General features: G+C 36.4%; 14 protein-coding genes across 14 annotated transcripts; 7 read left to right on the top strand and 7 right to left on the bottom strand.

The window, feature by feature from the left end:
- Positions 1 to 208: 208 nt before the first annotated feature.
- On the top strand, positions 209 to 2808 carry B0P05DRAFT_587998 (COG4 transport protein-domain-containing protein; the record flags this gene model as incomplete). Its single annotated transcript, XM_051582628.1, has 7 exons — positions 209 to 408; positions 456 to 747; positions 796 to 1036; positions 1092 to 1297; positions 1342 to 2160; positions 2205 to 2615; positions 2662 to 2808. 7 exons carry the CDS (start codon positions 209 to 211, stop codon positions 2806 to 2808), a joined length of 2316 nt encoding a protein of 771 aa, XP_051434090.1.
- A 322-nt stretch (positions 2809 to 3130) lies between these two features.
- B0P05DRAFT_545475 (uncharacterized protein) lies at positions 3131 to 4733 on the top strand. The gene is made up of 5 exons (XM_051578646.1): positions 3131 to 3262; positions 3313 to 3634; positions 3685 to 3909; positions 3953 to 4571; positions 4627 to 4733. The coding sequence occupies exons 1-4, from the start codon at positions 3216 to 3218 to the stop codon at positions 4520 to 4522; spliced, it is 1164 nt and encodes a 387-aa protein (XP_051434089.1). The 5' UTR covers positions 3131 to 3215; the 3' UTR covers positions 4523 to 4571; positions 4627 to 4733.
- Positions 4734 to 5768: 1035 nt separating this feature from the next.
- On the top strand, positions 5769 to 8973 carry B0P05DRAFT_545469 (uncharacterized protein). Its single transcript, XM_051578645.1, has 3 exons — positions 5769 to 6128; positions 6174 to 8747; positions 8795 to 8973. Exons 1-3 carry the CDS (start codon positions 6008 to 6010, stop codon positions 8923 to 8925), a joined length of 2826 nt encoding a protein of 941 aa, XP_051434088.1. The 5' UTR covers positions 5769 to 6007; the 3' UTR covers positions 8926 to 8973.
- Positions 8974 to 8995: 22 nt separating this feature from the next.
- On the bottom strand, positions 8996 to 10111 carry B0P05DRAFT_587995 (14-3-3 family protein epsilon; the record flags this gene model as incomplete). The annotated part of the gene is made up of 7 exons (XM_051582627.1): positions 8996 to 9030; positions 9072 to 9412; positions 9465 to 9739; positions 9783 to 9814; positions 9931 to 9973; positions 10028 to 10042; positions 10103 to 10111. 7 exons carry the CDS (start codon positions 10109 to 10111, stop codon positions 8996 to 8998), a joined length of 750 nt encoding a protein of 249 aa, XP_051434087.1.
- B0P05DRAFT_545461 (uncharacterized protein) lies at positions 10102 to 11985 on the bottom strand. The gene is given in 3 exon segments (XM_051578644.1): positions 10102 to 11189; positions 11244 to 11930; positions 11941 to 11985. The coding sequence occupies 2 exon segments, from the start codon at positions 11882 to 11884 to the stop codon at positions 10214 to 10216; spliced, it is 1617 nt and encodes a 538-aa protein (XP_051434086.1). The 5' UTR covers positions 11885 to 11930; positions 11941 to 11985; the 3' UTR covers positions 10102 to 10213.
- A 1014-nt stretch (positions 11986 to 12999) lies between these two features.
- B0P05DRAFT_135669 (Rho GTPase activation protein) lies at positions 13000 to 14731 on the bottom strand. Its single transcript, XM_051573042.1, has 3 exons — positions 14455 to 14731; positions 14303 to 14410; positions 13000 to 14259 (listed from the first exon to the last, which is right to left on the bottom strand). Exons 1-3 carry the CDS (start codon positions 14609 to 14611, stop codon positions 13145 to 13147), a joined length of 1380 nt encoding a protein of 459 aa, XP_051434085.1. The 5' UTR covers positions 14612 to 14731; the 3' UTR covers positions 13000 to 13144.
- A 360-nt stretch (positions 14732 to 15091) lies between these two features.
- Positions 15092 to 16114, top strand: B0P05DRAFT_492686 (uncharacterized protein). The gene is made up of 5 exons (XM_051575345.1): positions 15092 to 15313; positions 15366 to 15402; positions 15466 to 15614; positions 15659 to 15913; positions 15962 to 16114. The coding sequence occupies exons 3-5, from the start codon at positions 15496 to 15498 to the stop codon at positions 16029 to 16031; spliced, it is 444 nt and encodes a 147-aa protein (XP_051434084.1). The 5' UTR covers positions 15092 to 15313; positions 15366 to 15402; positions 15466 to 15495; the 3' UTR covers positions 16032 to 16114.
- A 40-nt stretch (positions 16115 to 16154) lies between these two features.
- On the top strand, positions 16155 to 17180 carry B0P05DRAFT_471856 (fatty acid elongase; the record flags this gene model as incomplete). Its single annotated transcript, XM_051574645.1, has 3 exons — positions 16155 to 16308; positions 16358 to 16669; positions 16714 to 17180. The coding sequence occupies 3 exons, from the start codon at positions 16155 to 16157 to the stop codon at positions 17178 to 17180; spliced, it is 933 nt and encodes a 310-aa protein (XP_051434083.1).
- B0P05DRAFT_471653 (uncharacterized protein) lies at positions 17181 to 18600 on the bottom strand (the record flags this gene model as incomplete). The annotated part of the gene is made up of 2 exons (XM_051574633.1): positions 17181 to 17755; positions 17799 to 18600. 2 exons carry the CDS (start codon positions 18598 to 18600, stop codon positions 17181 to 17183), a joined length of 1377 nt encoding a protein of 458 aa, XP_051434082.1.
- Positions 18601 to 18726: 126 nt separating this feature from the next.
- On the top strand, positions 18727 to 19867 carry B0P05DRAFT_135493 (uncharacterized protein). Its single transcript, XM_051573041.1, has 2 exons — positions 18727 to 19511; positions 19572 to 19867. Exons 1-2 carry the CDS (start codon positions 18853 to 18855, stop codon positions 19759 to 19761), a joined length of 849 nt encoding a protein of 282 aa, XP_051434081.1. The 5' UTR covers positions 18727 to 18852; the 3' UTR covers positions 19762 to 19867.
- Positions 19645 to 21575, bottom strand: B0P05DRAFT_545443 (uncharacterized protein). Its single transcript, XM_051578643.1, has 7 exons — positions 21263 to 21575; positions 21140 to 21208; positions 20985 to 21092; positions 20561 to 20930; positions 20081 to 20514; positions 19946 to 20034; positions 19645 to 19899 (listed from the first exon to the last, which is right to left on the bottom strand). The coding sequence occupies exons 1-7, from the start codon at positions 21521 to 21523 to the stop codon at positions 19794 to 19796; spliced, it is 1437 nt and encodes a 478-aa protein (XP_051434080.1). The 5' UTR covers positions 21524 to 21575; the 3' UTR covers positions 19645 to 19793.
- Positions 21576 to 22507: 932 nt separating this feature from the next.
- B0P05DRAFT_545437 (cytosolic Fe-S cluster assembly factor CFD1) lies at positions 22508 to 23537 on the top strand. The gene is made up of 3 exons (XM_051578642.1): positions 22508 to 22795; positions 22839 to 22948; positions 22995 to 23537. The coding sequence occupies exons 1-3, from the start codon at positions 22584 to 22586 to the stop codon at positions 23336 to 23338; spliced, it is 666 nt and encodes a 221-aa protein (XP_051434079.1). The 5' UTR covers positions 22508 to 22583; the 3' UTR covers positions 23339 to 23537.
- On the bottom strand, positions 23433 to 24840 carry B0P05DRAFT_135377 (uncharacterized protein). Its single transcript, XM_051573040.1, has 5 exons — positions 24610 to 24840; positions 24264 to 24569; positions 24188 to 24213; positions 24075 to 24135; positions 23433 to 24030 (listed from the first exon to the last, which is right to left on the bottom strand). The coding sequence occupies exons 1-5, from the start codon at positions 24776 to 24778 to the stop codon at positions 23528 to 23530; spliced, it is 1065 nt and encodes a 354-aa protein (XP_051434078.1). The 5' UTR covers positions 24779 to 24840; the 3' UTR covers positions 23433 to 23527.
- Positions 24488 to 25338, bottom strand: B0P05DRAFT_135366 (uncharacterized protein). The gene is made up of 4 exons (XM_051573039.1): positions 25269 to 25338; positions 24965 to 25219; positions 24610 to 24918; positions 24488 to 24569 (listed from the first exon to the last, which is right to left on the bottom strand). Exons 1-3 carry the CDS (start codon positions 25293 to 25295, stop codon positions 24814 to 24816), a joined length of 387 nt encoding a protein of 128 aa, XP_051434077.1. The 5' UTR covers positions 25296 to 25338; the 3' UTR covers positions 24488 to 24569; positions 24610 to 24813.
- Positions 25339 to 25387: the final 49 nt, after the last annotated feature.

Genomic DNA, 25387 nt, shown 5'->3' with positions numbered 1-25387 from the left:
ATTAAACAAAACATGTACGAAAAAAGGAACAGAAGAGAAAAAAGACCTCAAGATGGAAAGACAAATCCTATGGAATAAATCCTATAAACACAGATATTATTTGAATTTTGTAATACAATAAGCTTTTTTCCTGCACTCTATCAAAGCTGAGTAGTAAAAAATTTATATATGTATACCTTTTTCTTTTTCTTTTTCTTAACGACGCTATATGCCTTCAGTCGACGTGCAACAAGATAATACAGCTTTATTGTTATCCCGTAAATTTGAAAGTTTAACTGATATTGACGAGATCAGAGAGTGTCTTCGTCTGATAGATGAGGAAGAAACCCAAACTGACGCTAGCCTCGATACGATATTAGCACAAGAATACCAACTCGACGCGTCTCTCGAGAAATTCGCTGTGCTCAGGTACGAAACACAGCATGATTGGATGTTAAATCTCATGCTGTATTTAGGGAACAACTGGGTCAGTTAAAGACCAATGCATCTCATGTTGTTGATACAGTCAATAAAACTTCTCGACTTGCAGAAGTCATTAGCGATAAAGTACGCCAACTAGACCAAGAACAATCAAGAGCAAGACAAGCGATTCAATACGTGGAAGACGTTCAGGAACTCAAGTATTGTGTAGCCAATTTACAACAAGCTATCCAAAAAAGAGAATATGATGAAGCAGCTCGCTTGTTACAAAAGGCACATCAAATTGATCCTGCTATTCTAAATGGGTCACTAGCAGAATTCACAGTGGTAAGCAGAAACCTAGGATGGAAGACACATTGATTGAAATCTCTATAGCCTACATCAGAACATCCAGATCATCCAGCAAAGACATTAGCAGATGCAAAGGCCAATTTGTTTGATATTTTCTCAACTCGTTTTGATGATGCTGTAGTACAAAGGAATCAAGCAGATATCACTCGTTATTTCAAACTATTCCCCTTGATTGATTGCCAGACAGAAGGGCTGGATAAATACTCGAGATTTGTATGTAATATTATCAAGGCAAGATGTGCAGAGGAACTCAAGAGTGGCATAAGTAAAATGAGATACACTGCTATGAATTGCATGAAGATTGACCTATTTTCTTAAAGTTTCTGCACCCACTTATTTTGCTGATGCATTGACTCGGTTGTTTGAGAATATCGCAGTGATTATTGATCAACATCAACCATTAGTTGAACTACATTATGGTAAAGGTAAAATGCTTCGAGTCATTCAACGTCTTCAAGAAGAAAATGATACACAAAGTGTAGCAATCATTGATCGATTTCTTAAGGCTCGTAGAATAGAATCCAAGGTAAAACAAAATACACATATGCAACTATGGCTGACATACCTCAGCTTGTTGAAATCCAATGTCTCTTAATTGCCATGATGCGCACCACAGCGTCAAACCAACCCTCTTCTCAACTTGATACAGAAAGTACCAATCCTCTAATTGAACCTCGACAATTAGATGCAAACCTATACGAACTAAGTTTGTTGTGTCAAAGAAGTGTCTTGTTTAACAACTTCATGAATCAACGTGCAAGTGAAGAAATGGATGTGTTGGAATCAGATGAAAATGAAAAAGAAGTGATTATGCAAGGCAAAGATCATCGTTTTTATGGCGACAATGGACTTTTGTTATCTTCTGGACTTACAAAGCGTGTACGCGAATTGATGAATTCGTACCTAGTGATTGATGAATACCTTTTAAAGAAGAGTGTTGATAAGGCGATGAAATTAGATGAATATGATGCTTCTGCTTCACACACATCCACTTGCGTAGACGATGTGTTCTTTATTCTCAAGACAGTCGTGAAGCGAGCTATATCCACCTATGAGCCAGAAGTAGTAGCATCAACTGCAAGAACAGTAGTTAAAATACTAGAGATGAGCTATTTGAAGCCATTTCAACAAAAGATGTCAACTGTATTTACGTCATATGATGCTACAGGAAGAAATGCAGAGAAAGCCATTGAGATGGCCAAAGTGAATTACATGGTCGTTCTTAATAACTTGGATGTCAGTGCAGATTATACCCATCGCTTAGCTAAAGAAGTAGAACCAGACATTCAGAATGGAATATGGTTAGATGAAGAAAAGGATATACAGAAAGCATTGGCTTATATCAAAGACTTTGAAGGATTTGCTGACAAATTCAGTCAATTGTTGCAGGTATAGAGATAAGCATTTCAGTGACATATCTAAATCATGGATAGAATGGTATTGGGCAATTGATCACTCAAATATTGAAGCCTCGTATTCGTCCCTTGTTTCAAGAATCCTATCGAGAAGTGAAATATGTACTCGAAGAAGAAGAATACAACGAAGCAGATATTGAAGAGCAATTTTTGAAGCGATTTCGCCGAGGGTTTGAAAGCCTAGTATCCATCTATCGACGCACATTGACAGAACATAATTTCAATACCCTCATGGGACTTTTGGTTGATGCTATCACAGCACAATGGGAAAGAATCGTCTTTCAAACACGCTTTAATCAATATGGTGCACTTCGCTTTGATAAAGATCTTAGATCAGTTATTCTATACTTATCCACACTCACAGAATGGCTTTCTCGAGATCGGTTTACACGCTTAAATCAAATGTCAACTTTGTTAAATTTTGAAGAGGTAAATATATCGGAACACAACACCTTGAACTTATCTATTTTCTCAGCCTTCTGAAATTTATGATTATTGGGGAAGTAAATCAGGCCCAGTGAGTTGGCGTTTGACAGTGACAGAAGTGAAGAAAATTTTGGCTTTACGATTAGATTTTGACCCAGACGAAGTAGCCAACCTGCTGCCTAAAAACAATAATTAACCTTCCGCTTGCTTTTTTTTTCCCTCTCTCTATCCCTTTTTTTTTTTAATAAATGCCTATTGCAAGTTATACTGAAACTGTAAGATCTCTTTTTTAGATCTCGAGTTATTCAAACTTTATCATAGACTACACAAGTACTCTATGCAGTTCAGGAAGCCAACGGTCATATTGTTGAGCAAATACCGGCTAAACAGCTACTAGCCACACGGCCTTTACTTATTGAGATATACAAGTATAAAAATGATGTTACAACCGAGACACGTATCAAAACTAGAGTGACAAATGAGGAGCCCTTTCCTAAACGCATGCAAATGACGATTGTTGATTATTTTGAAGTGGATAATTGTAAGCTATTTTCTTTATGATTTAGTATAAATCCATATTTTTTTTTATTAGATGATGTTGGCATGCAATTCATTGAAAACACGTTTGGCACAGGTAGAAGACCACCATTGTAATGATGAAAGAGTTGTAAAATGACCATTGTCTAATGATACATGACAGTCCCTTATTGTTAGCCTTGATCAATTTTATTTTAAAGCCAAAATCTAGCTTTAAAAAAATAGAGCAACTTAGAAATCATTGGCGACATTGTAAAAGAGCGCATGCGATTCTCTTGGATGTCTTGACTCTATTTGGACCTGAAATTTATCATCCCTTATGGAACCAATTCAAGTACTTTGAACTTATTTCTACTAAAGCAGCACGCAGAGAAGAGGACGATGATTATGATCAATTAGACACTCAAGAATTAAAGAAATACCGTGACTTTTGGAATTTTGCAGACAGATTATTAAATCGTGAAGAGAAAGACCTTGATGCCAAGGTAATAGTGTGGATGGCTTTGTTGTTTTATTCACTCTTTTGAACATATAGTGTCGCCGATTAGTTTTGGATTTCTTTGTAAATGTGTTACAGACAGACCTTAAATTAAGGTTGGATAATGAACACAAAGTAGAAGAGTCCATCTTTGTAAAGACACTGGATAAAGATACCCTGTGTAGAGTCAGTAAATTCAACAAATACTTGTCTATTCTAATGAATAACTTCCCTAACCAAGATGAACATTTGTTTCATTTGACAGGTGATATTTTAAATATGGTAAGTAATAATGCATAACTATACACAAGTTAAAAGGTTATAGTTTATCACCATTGCTTGTTTTGATCGTATTGCTATATTTGAGGACCTAGTAACTCAAGTATATAGTGTATTTGCAGGCATGGATACGGCTGCTTGTCAACAATTCTTTCAACTCGTCAAATATCCATCCTTTATTATTGCACTTTGCGATAAAGCGTTGGCTGATGTTGATGTTTCCAAAGTCAAAAAAACACACAGACACTTTAGAAATACAAAGCATGTGCCTCTACATTTAGAGAAGCTGTTCTATTATGTGCTCAGGACACAGCCGCATGACAAGAAATCGTTAGAAAGTATATACCGCCATGTAGCGATTGTCAGTAAATACTGCATGTGTGTCTTTTCAACAGCTACCGTCAATCAAAAAAGGGACAGTGCGGAAACCAACACGGCCTTCCCCGAGAAGCAATTAGAGTTACTGGTTTCGCTTCAACATGAAGCTTTAGAAGGATGGGAAGTCATGATTGAGAACCTTGTAAATAATAAGCAGCTAGAGCAAAACTTGGATCTACTAGAGAACATCCGATGGTCTGTTAAGTTGACTGTTCTTAGTATGACTGAGTATTTTTAAAATAAAACAACGCTTTTCTAGACCTTGCGTTAATTATGCGGCCCGAGAGCCTAATTTGCTGTGTTTTTAGATATTTGAACAAGATAACGCATCATAAAATAATACCTCAATATTACGTATCTTTTTCACTATTTTATGTTTCATACAATCAAAAAGTTTCCTTGTTTATCTGATATGGTGAGACAGCCTTTTTTTTTTTTTTTTTTTTTTTTTTTTTTTTACTTTCTCTGGTACCTGCATTGTAAGTTGAGCCATTTGTACACAGGTACAACATTATACCGTTACCGATCGCTAAATATACTCCATTTTTCTTCGTCGTACATTGGCGCTGGTATTATAAACAAACTTCTCCCGGTTTTCCATGAATTCTCTGTGTATTTTGCTACTTTCAGCATATATGCGCACATGGAAAAGTAATTGAAACGCTTTGACGAGATAATCAACAATGCTGATAGAAATGATATCACGCCAAGTCAAAAAAAAATTAGGACTTTGTTGAAGCCAGCCATCTTAACCTATTAAACAGTTTTTGATTTATTTACAAAAGCCAAAAAAAAAAGAGAGGGAGAGGAAGGTCCTTTATAAAGAGGAGGCCCTAAAGCACTCAAATTAGAAATGCCTGTTATAATATAACTCGTAAAGCTTCTACAATAACTTTATGGTAGAACTTGTTCACTCCAATGTTTATTGCCTTTGTCTAAACCTATCAGTTTGGGAAGACAATCATCTTAGGCAGTTTTTGAAATGAGCTTATTTATCGTATATATTTATCCAGCTGGTCATATTTGCAGTAGTCAGTAATTGTTTATTACGAAAAGAAAATTGTGATCTATTTGTATCAAGAGTCATTATTGAAAATGTTGTCAACTGATCAAGCACTTTTAATAGACAACTTACTTCTTATTCTCTTGAAAGTTGCTGCTTTTTAGAGTTGGCATTGGCCAAATAAGAGAAATTCTTCATTAAGAATCTGAGGCTAATCGCTGTTTATTTAGCCGATTTCGAGTTTTCCTTGTCCAACTACTATTGTAAGCGCTATTTTTTACGTAAGACAGTTTTGATGACATTTAACACAACAGATTACATATGTATGATTAAATCGAACAACCACTGTGGAGTCATGACTACAGATACAGATAGATTCCACCCTCTTTTGTCGATTTTCTTACCAAAAAGTCCTATTCTAAAAAGAAAGGGCGTATTTGAGACAACACGAAATGCATGAATCTCATTTTTCGATGTGTATGTTCCAATAATTTCTGAAAAAGGTGTAGTAGCATTTAAAACCTTTTTCGAACTGTGTTTCAATTTTATCTCAAAGCGTGTGCCACCCACTTCCGAAAATGGTGTATGGCAAAGCACTAGACGGGAAAATAGATTATGAACAAGAATTGCTATATATATGTTATTTCCTCCCTTTTTTTTCTCTTCTTTCTCTTTTTTTCTTTCTTATTTTTAGACATTAAAGACTTGATACTCTGATATATGTTTGATGCACCCCCAAGCACACTTTACAATTCTTTGAATAATGTACTAGAGAATCCAAAAGAATATTTAGCTGATATTTGCTTTGCATTTCCTTCAAATGAAGTCTGGGCTCATAGAGGTAATCATACAGACTAGTACGATTGCAAGCTGACTTTTATGGTAGCCATTATCTTAGCCCGTGCACCAAAAGAATTCGTAGAGCGTTATTTACCTGAATTATACCAAGAACATGAATTACCATTAAAGTTGGATATTAGTCAAATTATTCGACAAGAATTATTTACCCCTTTACTTCGGTTTTGGTATACAGCATCGTATGTTCATCTCACTGTATCACCACAATCAAGTATTTCGGATCTATCCGTCATGACCCCAACAAATACATCACCTACTTTAGGTTTCCAAAAGGATAATGGGCCTACAACACCCCTCACATTCCCGCCCACTAGAAACCATATTCAACACGAATTAGAACAATTAGGCATCCAGTTAGGGACTGCAGTCTTACCACCCCACTGTGACAGTGTGCCCGATTTTGTACAGCTCGTCAGCGACTTGCGCCGTATGCGTGATGAAAAATTAGCAGTGGATGTGACTATCGACCTTATTTCTAGCAAGTCGAATGATGTCAATGATCAGATTCCTAGTCTCTTGTCTACTTCACCAGAAAATCATACACAGCAAGTGAATGTACCTGTTGCATCATTCAAGGCACATCGTTTTCTCTTGGCGGCACAATCACCTTATTTTTATGCTCTTTTCTGTGCACCGTTTCGGGAAGCATCGAGCGCCGTTGTGCATTTGACAGACGACTTGTTTAATGACGCCATTGTGGACCTTGTTCTCAATTTTTTCTACTTAGATAAGGTTGTAGTTACTCCTTTGGCACAGGACACCACCAAAACTTCATCGCACCTTCAACGTCGATTGCAGCATAACAAACATGCATTGCGCGTGATGCAGAAAGCATTTTATGCAGCCGATTACTTGGGTCACAGCGAGACTTTAGGACAGGCCATATTGCACGAAATGGAGCAGTTGTGTCATCACTTCAAATGTGTATGTGCTGAATGCGCAGTGTTGTTACCTTCTATGCTGGCCTGGTCTGATAAACATGTTGAAGTAGTGTCTAAATTAAGAAGAGCACTTATTTTACTTTACTGCGATCCTGTTCATTCGCTTTCTTCTATCTGGTCACAACGTCCTTTTGCGTTCTTGATTTCTTCCATAGTTCCTTCTACTTTTCATCTGGGCGAAGACACACTGGCTGCTGTCCTCAAGCAGGAACCCTTATTCCGTGCAAGACCTCCCAAGACACTTGTACATGAAATTGAAGAACGTACATTTTATAATGTCACAAAGCATAATGCTATTCATGTGCTCCATTCACTTCACTTATGTCTCTCTCAACTTCGTAGTGCAGATCCAAACCCCTCTTGGTCTCGCCCTACTCTTGACCTCGTCAATCCTATTTTGCGTTACACTGTCAGTATGATCTCTCAATTCTTTGATTTTTACTGCGTCGAATACCCTATTTTGTTATCCTGTGTCGACGGTATTGGAGCTGGCTTCTCTGTTGACTTTCTCGAATTTCTCTTGTTCAATGTGCTGACTGATGGTATTCAAGAGAACAATGCCGGTGTCATTTACCAAGGTATCTGGCGTGACTTGGTAGGTCGTCAAGAAGTTGTTCAAAATGTGGCGATCGATGATGTCCTCATTAAGGCAAGAATACGATGCGCTGCTTATATTTCAAAACATTGGACAAAGATGAAGGCCACAAGTGGTTTTCGTACATTGGACAAAGCCACCATGCGCCAATTAGCAGAAGATATCAATATCCCTTATCGCTCATTAACAAAGCCATTCGATACTGATTTCTCTAACATTTTCAGCTTTAAGCCTCGTAAATCTAAAAAACAACAACCTATGGACAAAAACGCTTCTTTGACAGCAGCCTATACTCGTCGATTGTCTTTAGGTAATTTGATTACTCGAGGTGATTCACATCCCTCAAGATCTCGCCCCAGAGCCTTGTCAACGGAGTCTGTGCTTGTCCCAACACGTCCTTATCCTTCTTCCGAAACAACAAGGACAAACAAGAACCAACCTTTGCTTAATCTGCTATCATACGAAACACAAGAAAGGTCTAGACGACTCGTGGAGGCTAACCATGAATCACCTATGCTTTCTTTATCAAGAAGCATATCAGTTGACAATAATCTTGGCCAACAAATGGAACAGCATCTTGCTTGTGCTTCTTTGTCTGAAGCAAAAAGACCTATGCTTCGTACAAGTTCTTCATTCACTTCATTAACAGACCAACTTTTACCAGTCGATACTGCCATGGACCCTCCTTTGCCTCAAAAGACAAAGACGGATACGCAGGAAACAAGACCTACACGTCTCAAGTTTGAATTGCCCGCTACCCCAGCAAGGTCAAAGTCGCCAAGCGCACCTCAACTCAATGTTCAATACAACACCACAACTTATTTATTACCTCAACCCGCAAATCGATATCAAAAGCAACGCAAAAACAACAAACTTCGTAAATCAAGATGGAGCATTGGCACAAATAGTGATGTGAGTGATGAAGAAGAACCGCCTATCATACCTATATTAGGTGATAAAGTCGAGTTGTTGCGCCGTCCTTTGCCCACGATGGGTACTATTCGTTATATTGGCCCTGTTCAGTTTGCTGAAGGTCAATATATTGGTGTTGAATTGGAAAGTCGATGTAAGTGAAAATGTAAAAGACAACAACATACTCATACACATATATAGTGGGTAAAAGTGATGGTTCTGTAGATGGTGTTCGTTATTTCCATACAGATCCTCAAAGAGCTCTTTTTGTCAAACCAGATGATTTTAAAATCATTCAATCCAATAACCATTATACTAATTATCAAAGATGAGCAATATCGTATTATACCTCAAATAAACACCCTCATTATATACAATTATTGACATTTTATTATAAATTGTTTATTCTTCATCAACAGGTGCTTTTCCTTCAGTATCTAATGAATATGTCAATACGCATTTTAAATGTGAATCCTACCTTCTTGAAGGTCTGAAGTCCATAGGGTCAAGTTATCTCTTAATAATTGCATGATAAGAGTGGAATCTTTGTAAGATTCCTCACTCAAAGTATCGAGTTCAGCAATAGCATCATCAAAAGCTTGCTTGGCCAATTCACAAGCATGCGTGGGATCATTAAGAATTTCGTAGTAAAAGACTGAGAAATTCAAGGCAAGACCCAAACGAATGGAATGTGTAGTGCTCAATTCAGCAGAAGCAATTTCAGTAGCTTGTTTATAGGCTTCATGTGCAGCATTAGCAGCCTCCTTTCTAGCTTCACCAGTAGCGTATTCAGCGATGTAACGATCATAATCGCCTTGCCTATAAAGTTGTTATAATTCCATTTTTCTCATGATCAGTACATATTGCTTACATCTTGTAGTAAAACACTTTGGCTTCGCCAGTTTCAGCAGCAGGGATCAAGTGTTCCTTCAAGAGTTTCAAGATATCATTGCAGACATCGTATAGTTCATTCTCAATCTTGCTACGATATTCCTTGATTTTGGCTACTTGTGCTTCATGACCCTTGCTTTCTTCCTTTTGCTCAATAGAAGAAACGATTCTCCAAGAGGCACGACGAGCACCAATCACGTTCTTGTAAGCAACTGACAAAAGATTACGTTCCTCTAATGATAAGGCAGCATTCAACTGAAAACAATTAGTACGCTTTTTTGCCTTTTATACTACTTACTTGAACAACTTCTTTCATAAACTTGACCATTTCTACATGTTTGAGATATTTTATATGAGAAATAAGGTTTTTTTTTTTCGGATGACTTCCCGAGTTTGTGTTCCCCCCTTCGCCCCCTTTCGCTTCCTCTCCTTTCAGATATACAAACCATCATAACGTTCTGCTTGTTCAGAGATTTTGGCCATATAGACCTAAATAAATAAAGATATTAGATATCATTTTTATAAAATCCAGCTTCCCATCACCTTGTCTTCGCGTTCCTATCAAACATACGCGTTTAGATTTCTCTTGTATTTACATTAGATATTGTTTCCACTTACATTAGCCATTTTTGAGTGAATAAAAAGTAAACAAAGAAAGAAAAAGAAAAAAAGAAAAAAAAAGAGGTGAAACTAAAATAACGGCTGTGTCGTCATTTTAATTGCATGATTTTATTCAGGTAAAACCTTTTCTGGGTTCATTAAACCCTTTGGATCTAAAGCGATTTTAATTGTTTTCATTAAATCAACTGTGTTTTCACCCAATTCTTGACTTAAAAACTGTTTTTTGCCTATACCAACGCCATGTTCACCAGTCACTGAGCCTTCCATACGGATAGCACGTTCAACCAAGTTCTTGTTTAACCGCTTTGCTTCTTGATATTCCTTATCGCTCTCTTTATCAAACAAGAGGAAGACATGGAAATTACCATCGCCTACATGTCCTACCATAGGACAGGGTAAAAAGGATTGGTCTGCTTCATGCTGTGTTTCTGCAATCAAGTCAGGCAAGCGAGACACAGGAACAACGACATCTGTTGTCCAAACAGAAGAGTTTGGTTTGAGTAGAGTAGAGGACCAGAGTGCAATCTTTCTTCCTTCCCAAAGCTCATTCTTTTCTTTTTCATCTTTGGCGTATCTAAACTGGCCACCTTGATGCTTTTTTGTAATCTCAGATACCAGTTTGACATCATGATCAACAGTGACTTGCGAAGCACCAGAAAATTTGAAGAAAAGAGTGGGTGCTGCTGCATGTCCCAAATCTGGATTAGCAAGATCAATAGCTTTCATCATGGTTGCGTCTAACAATTCAACGGCACCTATTTGGATACCTGCGCGTACTAGATCAGGCACAACCGCAGCTGCATCACGAATCGTGGGGAATTGGCAGACAGCCACTGTTTCAACTTGAGGCAAGACGGCTAATTTAAGCGTGATTTCGGTCACAACACCCAATGTACCTTCTGAGCCAATATAGAGTTTGGTCAAGTCATAGCCTGCTGCAGATTTACGAGGGCGCTGTCGTGTCTTTAGGATTTTGCCTTCTGGAGTAACCACTGTCAGATTGATCACCCATTCTCGCATAGTGCCGTATCTAACTGCTTGAGTTCCTGAACAGCTTGTACCAACCATACCACCTATGCATGCTCTATGGAGAAAACAATAAATAAGACATCTTTTTTTTTTTATAAAAGAGGCATACCCTGGTCCAGGATCCATTGGAAAAAAGAGACCTTCCTTCTTTAGAGACAAGTTCAAATCTTCCCATTGTATACCAGGTTGTACCACAATATCCATATCTTCTGGATGAAAAGCTACTACTTGATCCATATGCTCGGTGAATGAAATACAAATACCACCTTTGGGAGCAGAAAAATGGCCTTCAAGTGAGGTTCCTCCAGAAAATGGAATGATGGGTACATTATACTTATTGGCCACCTTGACTATTTGGGCTACTTGTTCTGTACTTTCAGGATAGACAACAATGTTGGGTGCTCCTTCATTATGATATGAATTGTTAGAATAACCGTGATTTTGAAGCACTTCTTCGTCTACAGTTACATGTTCAGGAGGCAAAACATTGCTAAGTTCCTTGAACACTTGTGCAATTGTATCATGAGTAGGGATTGGGGGAACAGGTACTTGAATATTTTGAGAAGTAGCTTGTTCAGCATAAATATTAGGATTGGCGGCTAGCCAGTATCCTGAAGTTCCTGCCACAAAAGCAGTAATGCCTAAGGCTGCATAATTATTTACTGCTCTTCTTGGACCCTGTTGAGTTTGATATAAACGCCTAGTATTTCTCTGAAAAGCGCGTGGTAAGACACGTCCTATTCTTTGCATTGTTTAACGTATCAAAAAAAAAAGAAGAGGGAAGAAGAGGGAAGAAGAGGGAAGAAAAAGAGGGAAGAAGACGGGTCTTTTAGGATGTTTTATATGTTTTGCCGTCTTGTCGGTAAAAGGTTTTTTAATCTAATTAGCATCGACGATCGCTTGGCATTGCAAAATGTGATGTGTGTAATGCTTGATTGCATATATAGTAAAATAGGAAAAAAGGCTTGTGTCCTCAACTTTTAAAATAAACGTCTATTTTTTTCTCTTTTATGCGAAATGGATTATAATCAGAAGTCAACTAGCTCTTGCGCATGAAAGGCATGCATTCTGTGTGAAGATCTATAAGCAATGTGAGCTGTTGAATCGTTCCAAAACCGAGACAGATGAAGTATCAAAATCTATGAACAGAAAGCAAAAAGAAATAGTATTAAAAGTCCAAAGCGAAATATTCAAAGCAACACCGAGTAAAGTTAACATGCTGAGTATTGAAGACGACTAGAATAATAGATGCATCGCTTGTCACAAGAGGAGTTGGTGTATTGTAAACATATATAGTCAATGCAAAGTGATATACTACACAACTGATTGGTATTTTAAGTATTGAAGGTTGCTCTAACTGTTTCAAAAATATAGATACAATACAAAAGACAAGTGTTGATCATGTAAACATGTTGTCTGCCGTTACACTTAGGATTCACTCTACTCCAACAATTGAAACATACTTTTTTTTTTTTATTAATTATTTTTAGCCACACAGTTGGTAAGGTTATTCAGATATTTTTTCAAATTTATCATTTGCAGATGGTGATGCTAGTTCTTTCTCTACATTCTTGAACGGTAGTCCTTTTCTAATTTTAAATCCTGATTTCACTGGATCTCTTTTATCGACTAATTGACGTGCAATCAGTGTTGGGTGAGAACAAACCGCATTTATTGTCAAAAAACAAGCTACTAGTGAATAGAAAACAAGTTTGTGCATTCTTTAGAATTGGAGAACAAGAGAAAGAAGATACAGAAAGCGAAAATACATTTTTATATGCAGAATAGAAAAAAGGGGCTACTGCTTTTACCCCTTATCTTTTATGCTATCTATCTACATTGTACTATATATTTTTATTAGACATACATACATACATACATACATAAAATGAACGGAAAAGGATGACTCTATACTTTTCTTAATCATGCATAATAATAGATCCATATACATAATATAACATGCATAAGCCCAAATGGTTTGTGGAAGGAATGAAGCATAGAATATAAGTCCTATCTAAGTGTGCTTGCTGAAAGTATTTTTCTTATGGTGTTTGACTTTTGAAAAAAAACCGACGTTTTTTTTGCTAGTGAATGATGAATGCCTTGATTGTTACTAATCAATGATGATCCATCATCATCAACTTCATCAATGTCTTCAAAATTGCTGGCATAATAATGTTGTTGTTGATTATAAGTAGAAGGTTGAGCAACAGGTATAAATGAAGAAGATTCGTCTTGATAAGAATGAATAGGATGGAATTGAGCCATGATAATATCACTTGGTAAAGGTACCATACTTCCATTTGTCGAGAAAGGAGAAGGCAAAGATCGATTGATGCCCTGATTCTGTTGGATGTTGTAATAGGTACGGTATTGCTTCCAAGTCAAGTCTTCTTGTTGATGTGCCATATTTTGATGATTTTCTATTGCTTGGTGCATTTGCTTGTCTAGAATATCAATCAAAGCCTCATGTTGTTCAATCATGATTTTCCAAATATTGGTCCAACTCTTGTTTCTCTTGATATGTTGTTCAATCAATGTAGGTTTTTGTTCTAATTGTAACGCCATAAGATCAAAGGGTAGTTGTACTTTTTTGTGTTTCTTTTTGCCCAATGTTTGAGTTGGAGTTGAGTGTGATTTCTTATTGGACGTTATACCTATTGCTGTCGAGGCAGAGGATGAAGCAGATGGAGTAATGGATCCTTTTCTGAGTGATTGTTCAAACCCAGTACAAACAGGTGCAAACACAGTAGCCAAAGCTTCAGGGCACATCATATTTGAATGAACCTGGTGTTGGACTTTAGCGGCCATGATCAAAATAGCATGTATCAACTGTCTGTTGTAAAATGGTAATTTGATAAGTATTGAAGATAACTGTTGAATACTTTCTCGAGTATCCTTCAAGTCAGCGTGCTGCAATTGTTCATGAAAAGCGTTTGGAATGACTGGTTCAGGTAATTCTCGTAAATACTTTTTTACCAAACTGGTCAGTGTATGAATATCAAATTCACTGGGATCAATTCGCTTTCTTTCATCAGGTGAACAAAGGTTGATCTTGTTTTCTAAAATCATGACTTCGGATGTAGCCCCTGATAAACGAAAGATGCCTTCTGTCTTGAGTCCTTCTGATTGTTAATCACCACCAATTAAACTGTGCTTTAGGCCTACCTCGTCGATTGATTTCCTTAAAGCACAAAGCAACTGGATCAGGTACTTTTAGGTTCCATAGATCAGACCCGTCTCTAGAGGCATCACATAGAGGCGCACCAAAAATGCCTTTGAATGATGAATTTCATTTTTTTCGTCAACGTTTAACTTACCTTGCTTCTTATGTATTTCATCATCTAAATGATACTGACTTGTTGATGTGCTCTTATTTTGTCTCGTAAATAAGAATGTGAATGGATTCTTGTTCTTTTTTTTTTGTGTCTGATGAATAGAAGCAGCAGACGAACTATTATGATATGCTTGATGCATTTTTTCTTTTTTCTTCAATCAATTTATTATGTTTATGTAATTTATATGGGAGGAGGAAGGGAGGGGCGAGAAAAAAAAAGATTTTCTTTTCCAACTTGACGTCAAGAAAAGAAAAAAAAAAGAAGTAAAAAGGAGTAAAGAAGTGCTTTTACACTATTAAGAAATTTGATTTTTTAATATAAAAGGAAAGTCATTGTTTTCATGACCTAAATAGGGTTTTGAGAAGAGGTTGTTTGAACGGCTGTTGTTGTTGTTGTTTACTCTTTTGTACATGAAAATGAGGTGCATGGTAGCACAGAGCAATAACATCTTTTCTATTTATAGTGGAGCCATACATAGAAGAACAGTTTTAGCAAGCAAATTGCATTGACAAATAATAATGAAACTAAAATACGGATTACAGCGTTTCAATTTCAGATTAGATTGAAGTTTAGCTTTTTGTAGAGGTTGATCTTTAGAAGATAATAAGACTATGATCATTTCCGGAATACAAAAACCAATGTTTAATACAGCGACAAATAACAAATGCAACCAATTTCTAGAATAAGCCTCGTCAGTTACTTTTTTTTTTTGCTGACATTTATTTTAATTTGTCCTTTGCTGCTTTCGTCTGTCTTCTTTCCTTGTTATTTGAAATTGTGTGATATAAAGACTATATTGGTTTGCCCCCTCAGTCTTAGGAGATGGGACATTTGACTCTATGTGAGTTATGCAAGTAGTATTTTTTTTCAACCCCTAAAATTTCGCCAATAAGCTTTTGATATGGAGAATATTCAATCAGAAAATTACAGGTAAATCATCCTGTGCAAGAATTTAAACTTCATTTCAATCTGAAATTGAAACACTTTAATTAGTTTTCTTCCTTCTCGTTTTCATTATTCAAGATGCAATATCGAAGCTTATTATTATTCTTGGCATTGTCCTTCTGTATTCTATTAGTAAATGCAATTGAATTTAAGAATCAAGACCATTCAAACTATGGTGATGACAAAGAAAACAAAGAGTAAGTCTATACCAAAATCAATAAGCCCTTATTCAACTTTTTAGACATATTCGTGAACATTTGAGAAAATTATCAGCTACTTCGGGAGAAGAACCTACTGACTTGAGCGATGATGACATGATCTACTACCTCTTCTTGATTCACGATCTCAATGGCGATGGATTCCTCGATGGACATGAGCTTAGAGCTGCTTTTACAGATTTTGGAGACGAGCATGAAGATGCTACAAAGTATTTGTCTTTGGAAGAAGTGACAGAAATGGTGGATCATGTTCTTGAAGAAGATGATTTGGATGGAGAGTAAGTGACACTAGATTGGAGAAATGCTAATATGATTGTGTCTTTTAGTGGACTTATCAGTTGGTCAGAATACCTTGAATCACAGAATTATCATCATGCTGAAGTTGTTTTGAAATAAACAAAAGATTGTCTTGGTCAATTATTCAGTGATCTTCTTACTGCTTATTTTGTACATGAATGACGATAGAATGGTTTCATACGCTTTTTTTTTTCTTTTTCTTTTTTTTTATTATTATTATCAATGACAAAGCTTACATTTGATTTTAAGCCAGAAACGCCTTTTGGGATATATCTCTATCCATATTTTGAGAGAATCTATACGCTTCTTACAGGCAAGAGAGCGAGTTCATTTCGCTTCTTTTCCAGTAAAACACCCTTGAATAGAGATAAAGAAGGTAAAAACGATAAAAAGAAATCAAACCATTGTATTGACCATTTATACAGTGATTATCACTTGTGTTGCTTATTGTATCATTATCTTTGGTGGTCAATGGATCATGAAGAACCGTCCAGCCTTCAGATTACAGAAACTATTTCAGATCCATAATGCATTGTTGACTGTTGTTTCCGGTGCATTGTTGGTATTGATTATCGAGCAGATATTTCCAAAGCTCTATCACCATGGATTTTTGTATGCTATCTGCTCTTCAAGCAATTGGACTCAACCGTTGGAGCTATTGTATTACTTGAATTATTTAGTCAAGTATTGGGAATTACTGGACACTGTCTTCCTGGTCTTGAAAAAGAAGAAATTAGGTAAAGTGGCGGTGCACTGTAGACTTGCTTAACAATATCTATAGAGTTCTTACATTATTATCATCATAGCCTCACGCTGGCATTATGCTATAGCCAATTGAAAGGCCAAACTACTGTCTCATGGGTTCCCATTACACTGAATCTGTTTGTCCATGTCTTGATGTATTATTACTACTTTCGTACTGCTGCTGGTGCCAGAATCTGGTGGAAAAAGTACTTGACAACACTTCAGATCACTCAATTCATTATTGATCTCTGCGTTGTTTATTTCTGTACCTATACGTACTTTAGTTATACATACTTGCCATGGTTTCCTGACTGGGGAAGTTGTCATGGTACTGAATCCTCTGCCTTGTTTGGTTGTGGACTTTTGTCGTCTTATTTACTCTTGTTCATCACTTTTTACCGTTCTACTTATAAGAACAAAAGAAGAGAAGTTGCTGACCCACAACAAACACCTACGCCTGTTGCTTCAACGAGTACAAGACAAAAGAAATCTAAAAAGCTTTAATTATAATAAACTTGTAAATACATTATACAACACTTGCGTTGTTGCGTCTAATGGACCAGGAATACAATATCTGAGACAGTCTTGTCCTCCTAGATGACCATCGGGTCTCAAGTTGATCATAGAAGCAAAATCAATATAGACACCACCAGCAGCTTCAACAACAGCTTTTGCAATCGCATTTCTTCGTTTCGTTTCACTCCAACCATAAGGCAATCGCTTCAATTCTTCGTCGGTCAATGGCTTAGAAAGAGGTTGTGTAGCATCATTGCAAAAGGGATGTCCAATAAAGGCAGATCTGTAAATCACAAGTGCATCAGGCGAAGTTTCTCGAATCACTTTCATCGTATGAATCAAACGTCGAGTAAACAATAGATCATCATCACCCAATACCGATGTGCGACTTAGAATAAGAATAGGGTATGAAGAGAGAATATTCGAAGTAACAAATGGCCATTCAATGACATTCGCTAAGGGGTGTCCTTGATCTCTGTTTTGGAATTTGCGTATGGTTGAAAGAATATCATTACGCACATAGCGAAGTCGTGTATCCTTGGGCGATTTACAGATAGTATGGTCTAATTCAAATGAGTTTCTCAGTTCATTATTTCTATAGCTTACCTTTGCAGTTTAGTTCACCAAAACAAACAGTAGGATCGTCACGAAAAGCATCCAATAGAACTTCATGGTATTGATAATGGACTAAGTCACCTACAAGTAGCATATTTCTCCCCTGTAGCACTCTACACCATTTTTTTGATTCAACTTTTAGGTTTAAAGGAGGACATGTGTCAGACTTGGTAGGTTGCCAACGGTACTTTACTGCTTCTCTAATCTCATCTGACGCATGCGTCTTATAGAATTGACGGTCGCATGTACTATAGATTGGATCTTGAATATGCTTTAATGCAAAGTGTTGTTTGCTATTGAGCTCAGATACACGAATCCATTGTCCATTGGTCCAACATGTTACATGGTCTCTAAATGCCTGTACATCTGCTGCTGTGCTAAGTTTGGATCCGCGAATGCCAATGTAATTCTCAGGAGGAAATCGTTTAAATGCCAATCGTTTTGCTGTTAAAACTGCCTTTTGCTCCATGATTTCTCTGTCTTTTAAAGAGAGGTGGATCGTAAGCAAGGTTGCGTTAGGTTTATATTGTGGGCGCGTATGTTCCTTTTGATACCATGGAAAGTCAAGATAAGTTTGATTGTCATCATGAAAATAGAGTATGTCTTGTTCTTTACGAAACGTCGTCTGCTTTGTTTTTTCTGTGATAGTATGTTCTAAACTAGATGGAGAGTGAAACAAGTGATATATGATTTTTGAAAAGTAGTAGAGTAGAAAAACAGCTATAAAGTAGAAGGCAAACCTTCGCCAGTTTTGACGCTTTCTTGTTTTATTTGTAGAAACAGGAAAATTCATATTTATAAAGAAAGGGACGCTTGAAGGGTTTCTGAGTCTGGAGTTTTAATTGTACAGGATTTTAGTCTAAAATTAGACACTGTTAAAAATTTTCTGGACGAATCAAAAAGCAAAAAAAAAACAGGGGAATCCTTAAAAAGGAAGTTGAATTACCTTGATTGTTTGGTGGCGAAAAAACGTGTATAGATCTCGAAAATATATATATATATATATATTTTTAAAAATTATTTTTTTTTCCTTTTTCTTTAGACTATGTTGGCTACTTCAGAACCAAACCAAGATCTTATTCGATTAAACAGCACTACTTCACCACTCTTTGGAAGCAACCATGTCAGTATTTTATCACAATTTACAAGTTGGGCAAGAATATGGATGGCCTCTGTTCATGTTGCAAATTCCGTCCCTCATAAAACAAAGGTGGAACCTTTTTGTTCAGACAAGGAACGAACAGAATCTCGATCACTCGAATGTATATCAGACGAGCAATTGGCTCACTTGTATCGTATTACATGTCATAAACTAACAAGACCACATAAACACATGGATCATGCAACAAAACTAAATAAATTGGGCGACATTATTGCAGTGCGAGCATTCTGGGATAACCTGGAACGTGCTGTTTATCAAGAAATAAGCGCAACAAGCAATTACGTCCCTCCTTCAAAAAGAATACCATTGCATCCAGATAAGCCTGGATCATTTTTCTTACCTAAGAGATCAAAGCGATACATTGTCAATCGAGTTCATAACAGCTTATTCCTACCGAAACGAAAATCATTTGAATCAACTACCATTGTCTATACACTCACAACAGAATCAAGAGTCCAGTTGTTGCCAGTCAAGTTCAATATACAGGAAGAAGATGCAGATGACAATGTGCCACTCGGAGCTTTACTTTTAGCTAAGCCCAAGTAAAGAATATTTATATACAGATACCATGTTATTTTTATATAAAAATAACAAACTCATAGACAAACAATAAAAAATAAACCGATCACCCTAAACTTTATGCAAGTTTATCTGACAACACAAGCATATTTCTGTTTAAAAATCCGGCCCGATAAGGAAACCACAAGCCTATACTTGTACCACATAAGGATGTGTTTATTATATATGATAGAAAAAAAAAGAGATGGGGAGAGAAATGAAGTATCTACATAATGACAAAATAAAGAAACGGGGAGGGGGGGTATTTAGTTGTGTGATCTCTCTATCGTCATGTCTGTAGCACCAGAATCTGTAAGTGCTCTAAAACAGCTGACAAGAAGAATAGTGCCAATCACATCAATGGAAGCAGTTCTATGGAATAAAATAAGTAAAAAAATAATTCCATACAGATACTTACAGATAAGGTATCACATAATTGTCTGGGTCATAACCTATTTTCCAAAAGAACAAGGTCATGTATTTGCCAATCTTCAGACAAATCCAAGTCTATTTTATGTTTAGTACCATCTATGTTGTCAATAATATAACTTACGCATATCATGGAAATCAAGAAATAAGAAAGAAAAAACCATACGTTGTATTGCAGCTGCCCTAGACCAAAAGCCCAAATGATGATCATAAAGACCACTTGAACAGGAATATTCATGGCCATTAAAGTAAGTTCAACAGCCTTGTAATTCTCTTTGGTTTCTGCATGTAAGCAAGTACTGATACGAGACGCATAAATTGAACCAAGATTACCAGCCAACCCAATCAATACAGGGGTCAACAAAGCCACACCTTTGTATTGTTCTACAAAGGCTTCTAGTAAGACACCAGCCAAACTAGAGATGACCATGGCCAGAATGATCGGAGTCCAACCAGAGAATAACAAGTCCTTGACATGTTTATTACGCCAGACGATAAACCCAAAACAAGGAATCATGGCCACCATGACCAAAAAGATAAGGGTACTCAAGATACTGTCTATCATCATGATAAATATATATAGTTATGGACATACTTTTCTTACCCATCTGAGGCTGAAGAATAACAGCACAAGTTGCTAATAAGACTAAGGTCACAATGTCGCCAGTAGAGGAAGCCATAGGACAGGCGATGTTATCAGGATCAATATCAAATCTTCTGCAGACAATAATTAAGGCACACATGAATACACCTAAAATACCAGCTGAGAATGAAGCAGAGACCATGGCACTTGCTGTCATGTACATCATCTCAAAATAGCTGGTGCTACTTCCGGGTTTTGTAATTAAACCTAGAGCAAAAGAAGAGGCACCAGCAATAGCACCTGCCACAAGCGATTGAACTTGTAATAAAGCCAGGTTGCCAACAATCAATGATCTTCGTGTTGGTCCATAATCTAATTCACCCAAGTTGGACTAAAATAATATTCAATGAGCATTCTGTGTATTTCATCAATCAAGCTACTTTACAGAAGTGGAAAATCTAGCTGCCAAATTCATTTCCAAATTACCCTTCAAGTTGAGTAGGATAGGTAATAGAATAAACAATTCAGTTGTCTTGAGAAATACATCCCAATGCTTTATAGAATAAGTCGTCTGCTTTTTATTCTTAAGTCTAGACTTACTTGAAATTCATCTAAAAGATCACCAGCAAGTACAAGGCCAATGACAGAAATAATAAGAGAAGGAAGTGCCTAACAAAAAAAAAAAAGTGTCAACATGAATACCAAATGAGACTTTTTCCTTACTTGAATAGCAAGTGTCTTTTCTTCTTCACGATGTTTCTGAGTTGTTTTATTTTCTTGGTTACTATCGTTTCCATCATAGACAATAAAATCTTCTTCAATACTATTATTTCCTTCTAATAAGGCCGTTCTCGACTCTTCTTTATATGTTCTTTGAAAAGGGTGATCATCTTGATGTTGATCGGGTGGTTCGTCATTATCTTCGTTTTGGTTTATTGAAAGTTCAATATAATCAGCTATATAATTTTCTTTGGTATTGTTCATAGGGGGGGGGGGATAAGATAAAGGTATAAAGAGAGAAAGAAGGAAAAAAAAATAGTGGTAATTAAAAAAAGTGTCGCCTACATATGTACGTTTATTTTAAGGTTCATTCTAGTTAGCAGCCCCATATAGATATACACTAAGTGGGCTGAGGCTTATGTTATTTGAGGCATTTATTATTTCAACATTTAGCGGTTTTAACTGTGATACCTTGTAAATTGAGTCAGGGAGAGAAACCAAGCAAGTCTTTATAAAAAAGGATAAAACGTGCAAACGATTTTCTCGGATATCAAATATAGTACAAAGCTTTAGCTACCAGAAAAAGGAAAATACCGGTCATTCAAAGATGTCTCTTTATTGTTGAATGCTTTTCTTCTTTTTCTTTTATTCTCCTTTAAATACTAGAAAAAAAAAGACTTATTTACTGCATTACAATAATGACCTTTTCGAGAGTGACAGTTGGAAGAAGCTCAGTCTGTAAACAAATTAGCAGTCCTATATAAATTTATTTCATACGAGACGCTTTGTGTCTGTCCCAATCAATCTCTTGGTATAAGCAAGGATGAGGTCAGATTGAAAACAGTATTGAATTGACCGCTAATGGACGATGCTTTAGCAGTGTTGGATACTTTGCGAGTACCAGAGTGATTACAAAAAAAAAGTTTACAGTATTGATTTACAAAGTCAGAGCAGTTTACACATTGTCAAAATGTATGTTCTTCTTGTGGTCGCATACATTACGTGCACTATAAGAAGCGTCCTTCATAGCAGTATTAGTGAACTAGCCATTAAATTCTGACTTGGAGTAGTTAAGAATGATTTTTTGAAGTTGAAATTTTTGAATACTGTTTGTCATTGGAAATTGAATATACAGACAAGAAGAGATAGGATGAAATATGAACAAACTTTTTTTTTTTGGGATTGCTAAAACAAGTTTAAAGCTATCCTTGACAGTTAAATGCGGTTATTCAAATTGCATTTAGCAATCGGTATTTCAACAAATCTAAGCAAGTCGATCTTGCCTTTTTTTTTCTTCTTCTTTCTTCCTATTAATAAGCAAACTATGTCTGAAATAAACCTCGCTGGTATCAAGAACATAGTACTCGTTCTTTCTGGTAAAGGTGGTGTAGGAAAGTCCTCTGTCACAACCCAACTTGCACTTGCTTTAGTTCACCAAGGCAAGAAAGTAGGTGTACTTGATATTGACCTTACTGGGCCCAGTATTCCTCGTATGTTGGGTTTGGACGGAAAACAAGTTCACCAGGCCTCTCAAGGGTAAGCTAATGTATATTTGAGTTGGTCATTTATGGTAGTGTAGTTGGGTTCCAGTGTATGCTGATGAAAATAAACAACTGTCATGTATGTCGATTGGATTCTTGCTTTCTAACAAAAATGATTCGGTTGTCTGGAGAGGGCCTAAGAAGAATGGTAACTAGTACTTCATGATAAATTATAACTAACTCATCGTCGGCAGCAATGATCAAGCAATTCTTGCAAGATGTGTATTGGGGAGAATTAGATTATCTATTGATCGATACACCACCTGGCACTTCTGATGAACATATTGGAATCGTTGAGTACCTTCGAGATTTCAATCCTGATGGTGCTGTGATTGTTACTACGCCACAAGGTGTGGCTATTGCTGATGTACGTAAAGAGCTCTCATTTTGTAAAAAAGTTAAGTTACCCATCTTGGGTGTTGTCGAGAATATGAGTGGATTCGTGTGTCCTCATTGTGCTGTAAGTGATAAGTTTACTATCAATAGCTTATGTTATTTATTAGGAATGCACAAATATCTTTTCTTCTGGTGGTGGTGAATCAATGGCAAAGGAATATGGAATTGATTTCTTTGGCAGAGTGCCTATTGATCCTGGTTTTACAAGCATGGTGGATGCAGAAGGAGAAGGATCCTATGTGAACATGTTTGAAAAATCAAACTTATTCCCTATATTTCAACAAATATGTCATAAAGTAGTAGAAAAAGTAGAGTCGAGTAAACATTAAAATTATTTATTTTGCATGATTTCAATTGAGTTTTTGGCTATGGCAAAATCATTCAAACCAGATATGGTAGCAGAAGATAATGGGATATCGTCATAGCTATCGTCCCTGTTTACAGCTCTCAGCACAGCTGGGCTTGTAGATATAGGCGATAGAACAAGCGTATCTTTTTGTACTGGTTTCAATGTCAATCGTGGGGGTTTATCCGACATGGACGATGAGATAATTTTGATTGAGTCCAATTTATAAATATTAGGAGGTTTCGATTCGACTCGTTCTAGGGAAGTGCGCGAGATGGCCGAGTAATTAGGTGGTGCACTTGCTTGAAGAGGAGGAGACTGGAAAGGAGTGTGATCATTCTTTTCGTTCATAGATTTGAAATCATCATCGTCATCATCGATTGGTTGTCTATCTTCATTTTTTGTTGTTCCTAGAAGGCCTGATTCTACTGAGTAATGAGGTGGTTCTTCCATGTGCTTTTTAGTGCCTTGAAAGGGCATCCAATTGACTGTTTGTGTGTTAGTATCTTGATTATACAGCTAATTATATTACCAAAGGGCTTGAGACCTTTTCCAAAATTGAGGAGACAGCGTATGGCCAAGTAGATAGATATCTATAAAAAAATAGTTTTAGTACTTAAAACATACTCTGCTCGTTATACTTGCACAAATACAAATCATGGAAGCAAAAACTAAAATAAGTAAGTAACTTTTTTTTGGGAGGATAGGCTTATTGTTTTACCATAAGAAATGCCTGCAAACCATTGATTTTCTGGAGAGTATCTTAACAGTTCAATGGAGCTATAGATATTCATGGCAAACAAGATAACTTGCGAGAACAAAAAGATAAACATCATCCCATGATTTTCTTTTGTAATCGCAATTCTGGCAAGTATCAATGATACAATCAACACGGGCACCATAATACAGCATAAAATTCGGTAATTGAAAGCACTTGTAACAATGGCAGTACAGATCATAATAAACACTTCAAAAAAAATATCGATTTTCAGCAAGAGTGCAAACCATTGAACTATATTGTACATGTCTATAAAATTCAGTATCTATCTAACTAAATCAAGACTTACTTTGCAGTTCAATACTACTTCCAATCTTTTTATAGACCTGCCAACCTATAATTTTTGAAGTCTTGTAAGCGGATAGGATAACAGGACCAAACAAGGCAAACATGACTACTGTCATTGCAATTTGTAAATGCATATTTTCTAGCTTCAATGAGTCGTAGCTGCTCAACATCCATTTTCGAGATTCAACCACTAGCTTTATAGTGTTTAATTTATTTCTTTTCCTTTATACCTTACCAGAAGGTTAAACAGGACAGAGAAAATTGAAAGCCAAGCAGAAGCCAGTATTGTTAAAGAATTCAAATGAACAATCTACATAAACAAGTTATTCTTTCCATTGAATCTGTGTTTCACTTACACCATCTGTTAAACACCAAATTCGCCAGACTTCAAATACAATAAACAGAATATTTTCATACACAATTTTATAACCTTTAGCAGTTAAATACACACTGAACTCATAATTATCATCTATGGCTTCTGCTTCTTGATTCTGATTGATTCTGTTGGTATTGGCCAGAGTCTTGATCAGAATTGATACGGTTAAAATAGTAGAGACAATCACTAATGCAAAATAAAATTGAATCCATCTTGATTTGGAGATTTGTTTAAACTACCGATGACATTAATTCACTTGGATTTAAACAAAATGACATTCTTACAAGTCGAGATAGATAGGAAAAGAACATGGAATGGTTATGTATAAAACAAAAAAAAAGAAGTAGAAACAAGAGATACAAAAAACGGGCTTTTTTCTTTTTTAATCCATAGATCTAGAATG

The sequence above is a fragment of the Gilbertella persicaria genome, assembly GCF_025201335.1.
Source record: "Gilbertella persicaria strain CBS 190.32 chromosome Unknown B0P05scaffold_24, whole genome shotgun sequence".
Taxonomy (NCBI): Eukaryota; Fungi; Mucoromycota; class Mucoromycetes; order Mucorales; family Choanephoraceae; genus Gilbertella; species Gilbertella persicaria.
The sequence above is the reverse complement of the archived record's forward strand: the minus strand, read 5'-3'. Positions and strand labels throughout refer to the sequence as shown.

What these genes read in the sequence shown, in the direction of transcription:
- B0P05DRAFT_492686 (XM_051575345.1), top strand. Translation starts at nt 15,496, where the DNA reads ATGCAATATCGAAGCTTATTATTATTCTTGGCATTGTCCTTCTGTATT. An exon ending in GATGACAAAGAAAACAAAGA is followed by an intron (nt 15,615 to 15,658) that starts GTAAGTCTATAC and finishes TCAACTTTTTAG; the next exon opens with ACATATTCGTGAACATTTGA. An exon ending in GAAGATGATTTGGATGGAGA is followed by an intron (nt 15,914 to 15,961) that starts GTAAGTGACACT and finishes TGTGTCTTTTAG; the next exon opens with TGGACTTATCAGTTGGTCAG.
- B0P05DRAFT_135377 (XM_051573040.1), bottom strand. Translation starts at nt 24,778, where the DNA reads ATGTTGAGCAGCTACGACTCATTGAAGCTAGAAAATATGCATTTACAA. An exon ending in CTTCCATGATTTGTATTTGT is followed by an intron (nt 24,136 to 24,187) that starts GCAAGTATAACG and finishes ATTTTTTTATAG; the next exon opens with ATATCTATCTACTTGGCCAT. An exon ending in AAAAGGTCTCAAGCCCTTTG is followed by an intron (nt 24,031 to 24,074) that starts GTAATATAATTA and finishes ACACACAAACAG; the next exon opens with TCAATTGGATGCCCTTTCAA.
- B0P05DRAFT_545469 (XM_051578645.1), top strand. Translation starts at nt 6,008, where the DNA reads ATGTTTGATGCACCCCCAAGCACACTTTACAATTCTTTGAATAATGTA. An exon ending in TGAAGTCTGGGCTCATAGAG is followed by an intron (nt 6,129 to 6,173) that starts GTAATCATACAG and finishes CTTTTATGGTAG; the next exon opens with CCATTATCTTAGCCCGTGCA. An exon ending in TGTTGAATTGGAAAGTCGAT is followed by an intron (nt 8,748 to 8,794) that starts GTAAGTGAAAAT and finishes ACACATATATAG; the next exon opens with TGGGTAAAAGTGATGGTTCT.
- B0P05DRAFT_135669 (XM_051573042.1), bottom strand. Translation starts at nt 14,611, where the DNA reads ATGCATCAAGCATATCATAATAGTTCGTCTGCTGCTTCTATTCATCAG. An exon ending in TGAAATACATAAGAAGCAAG is followed by an intron (nt 14,411 to 14,454) that starts GTAAGTTAAACG and finishes CATCATTCAAAG; the next exon opens with GCATTTTTGGTGCGCCTCTA. An exon ending in TAAGGAAATCAATCGACGAG is followed by an intron (nt 14,260 to 14,302) that starts GTAGGCCTAAAG and finishes ATTAACAATCAG; the next exon opens with AAGGACTCAAGACAGAAGGC.
- B0P05DRAFT_545461 (XM_051578644.1), bottom strand. Translation starts at nt 11,884, where the DNA reads ATGCAAAGAATAGGACGTGTCTTACCACGCGCTTTTCAGAGAAATACT. An exon ending in CCAATGGATCCTGGACCAGG is followed by an intron (nt 11,190 to 11,243) that starts GTATGCCTCTTT and finishes TTTTCTCCATAG; the next exon opens with AGCATGCATAGGTGGTATGG.
- B0P05DRAFT_545475 (XM_051578646.1), top strand. Translation starts at nt 3,216, where the DNA reads ATGCAATTCATTGAAAACACGTTTGGCACAGGTAGAAGACCACCATT. An exon ending in AGAAAGACCTTGATGCCAAG is followed by an intron (nt 3,635 to 3,684) that starts GTAATAGTGTGG and finishes TTGAACATATAG; the next exon opens with TGTCGCCGATTAGTTTTGGA. An exon ending in CAGGTGATATTTTAAATATG is followed by an intron (nt 3,910 to 3,952) that starts GTAAGTAATAAT and finishes AAAAGGTTATAG; the next exon opens with TTTATCACCATTGCTTGTTT.
- B0P05DRAFT_135366 (XM_051573039.1), bottom strand. Translation starts at nt 25,295, where the DNA reads ATGTTCTTTTCCTATCTATCTCGACTT. An exon ending in TTTCCTATCTATCTCGACTT is followed by an intron (nt 25,220 to 25,268) that starts GTAAGAATGTCA and finishes TGTCATCGGTAG; the next exon opens with TTTAAACAAATCTCCAAATC. An exon ending in TTTGGTGTTTAACAGATGGT is followed by an intron (nt 24,919 to 24,964) that starts GTAAGTGAAACA and finishes TTGTTTATGTAG; the next exon opens with ATTGTTCATTTGAATTCTTT.
- B0P05DRAFT_135493 (XM_051573041.1), top strand. Translation starts at nt 18,853, where the DNA reads ATGTTGGCTACTTCAGAACCAAACCAAGATCTTATTCGATTAAACAGC. An exon ending in TTACTTTTAGCTAAGCCCAA is followed by an intron (nt 19,512 to 19,571) that starts GTAAAGAATATT and finishes ACAAACTCATAG; the next exon opens with ACAAACAATAAAAAATAAAC.
- B0P05DRAFT_545443 (XM_051578643.1), bottom strand. Translation starts at nt 21,523, where the DNA reads ATGAACAATACCAAAGAAAATTATATAGCTGATTATATTGAACTTTCA. An exon ending in ATCTTTTAGATGAATTTCAA is followed by an intron (nt 21,093 to 21,139) that starts GTAAGTCTAGAC and finishes TATTCTATAAAG; the next exon opens with CATTGGGATGTATTTCTCAA. An exon ending in TCTTGATTTCCATGATATGC is followed by an intron (nt 20,035 to 20,080) that starts GTAAGTTATATT and finishes AACATAAAATAG; the next exon opens with ACTTGGATTTGTCTGAAGAT.
- B0P05DRAFT_545437 (XM_051578642.1), top strand. Translation starts at nt 22,584, where the DNA reads ATGTCTGAAATAAACCTCGCTGGTATCAAGAACATAGTACTCGTTCTT. An exon ending in GTTCACCAGGCCTCTCAAGG is followed by an intron (nt 22,796 to 22,838) that starts GTAAGCTAATGT and finishes ATGGTAGTGTAG; the next exon opens with TTGGGTTCCAGTGTATGCTG. An exon ending in GAGAGGGCCTAAGAAGAATG is followed by an intron (nt 22,949 to 22,994) that starts GTAACTAGTACT and finishes CATCGTCGGCAG; the next exon opens with CAATGATCAAGCAATTCTTG.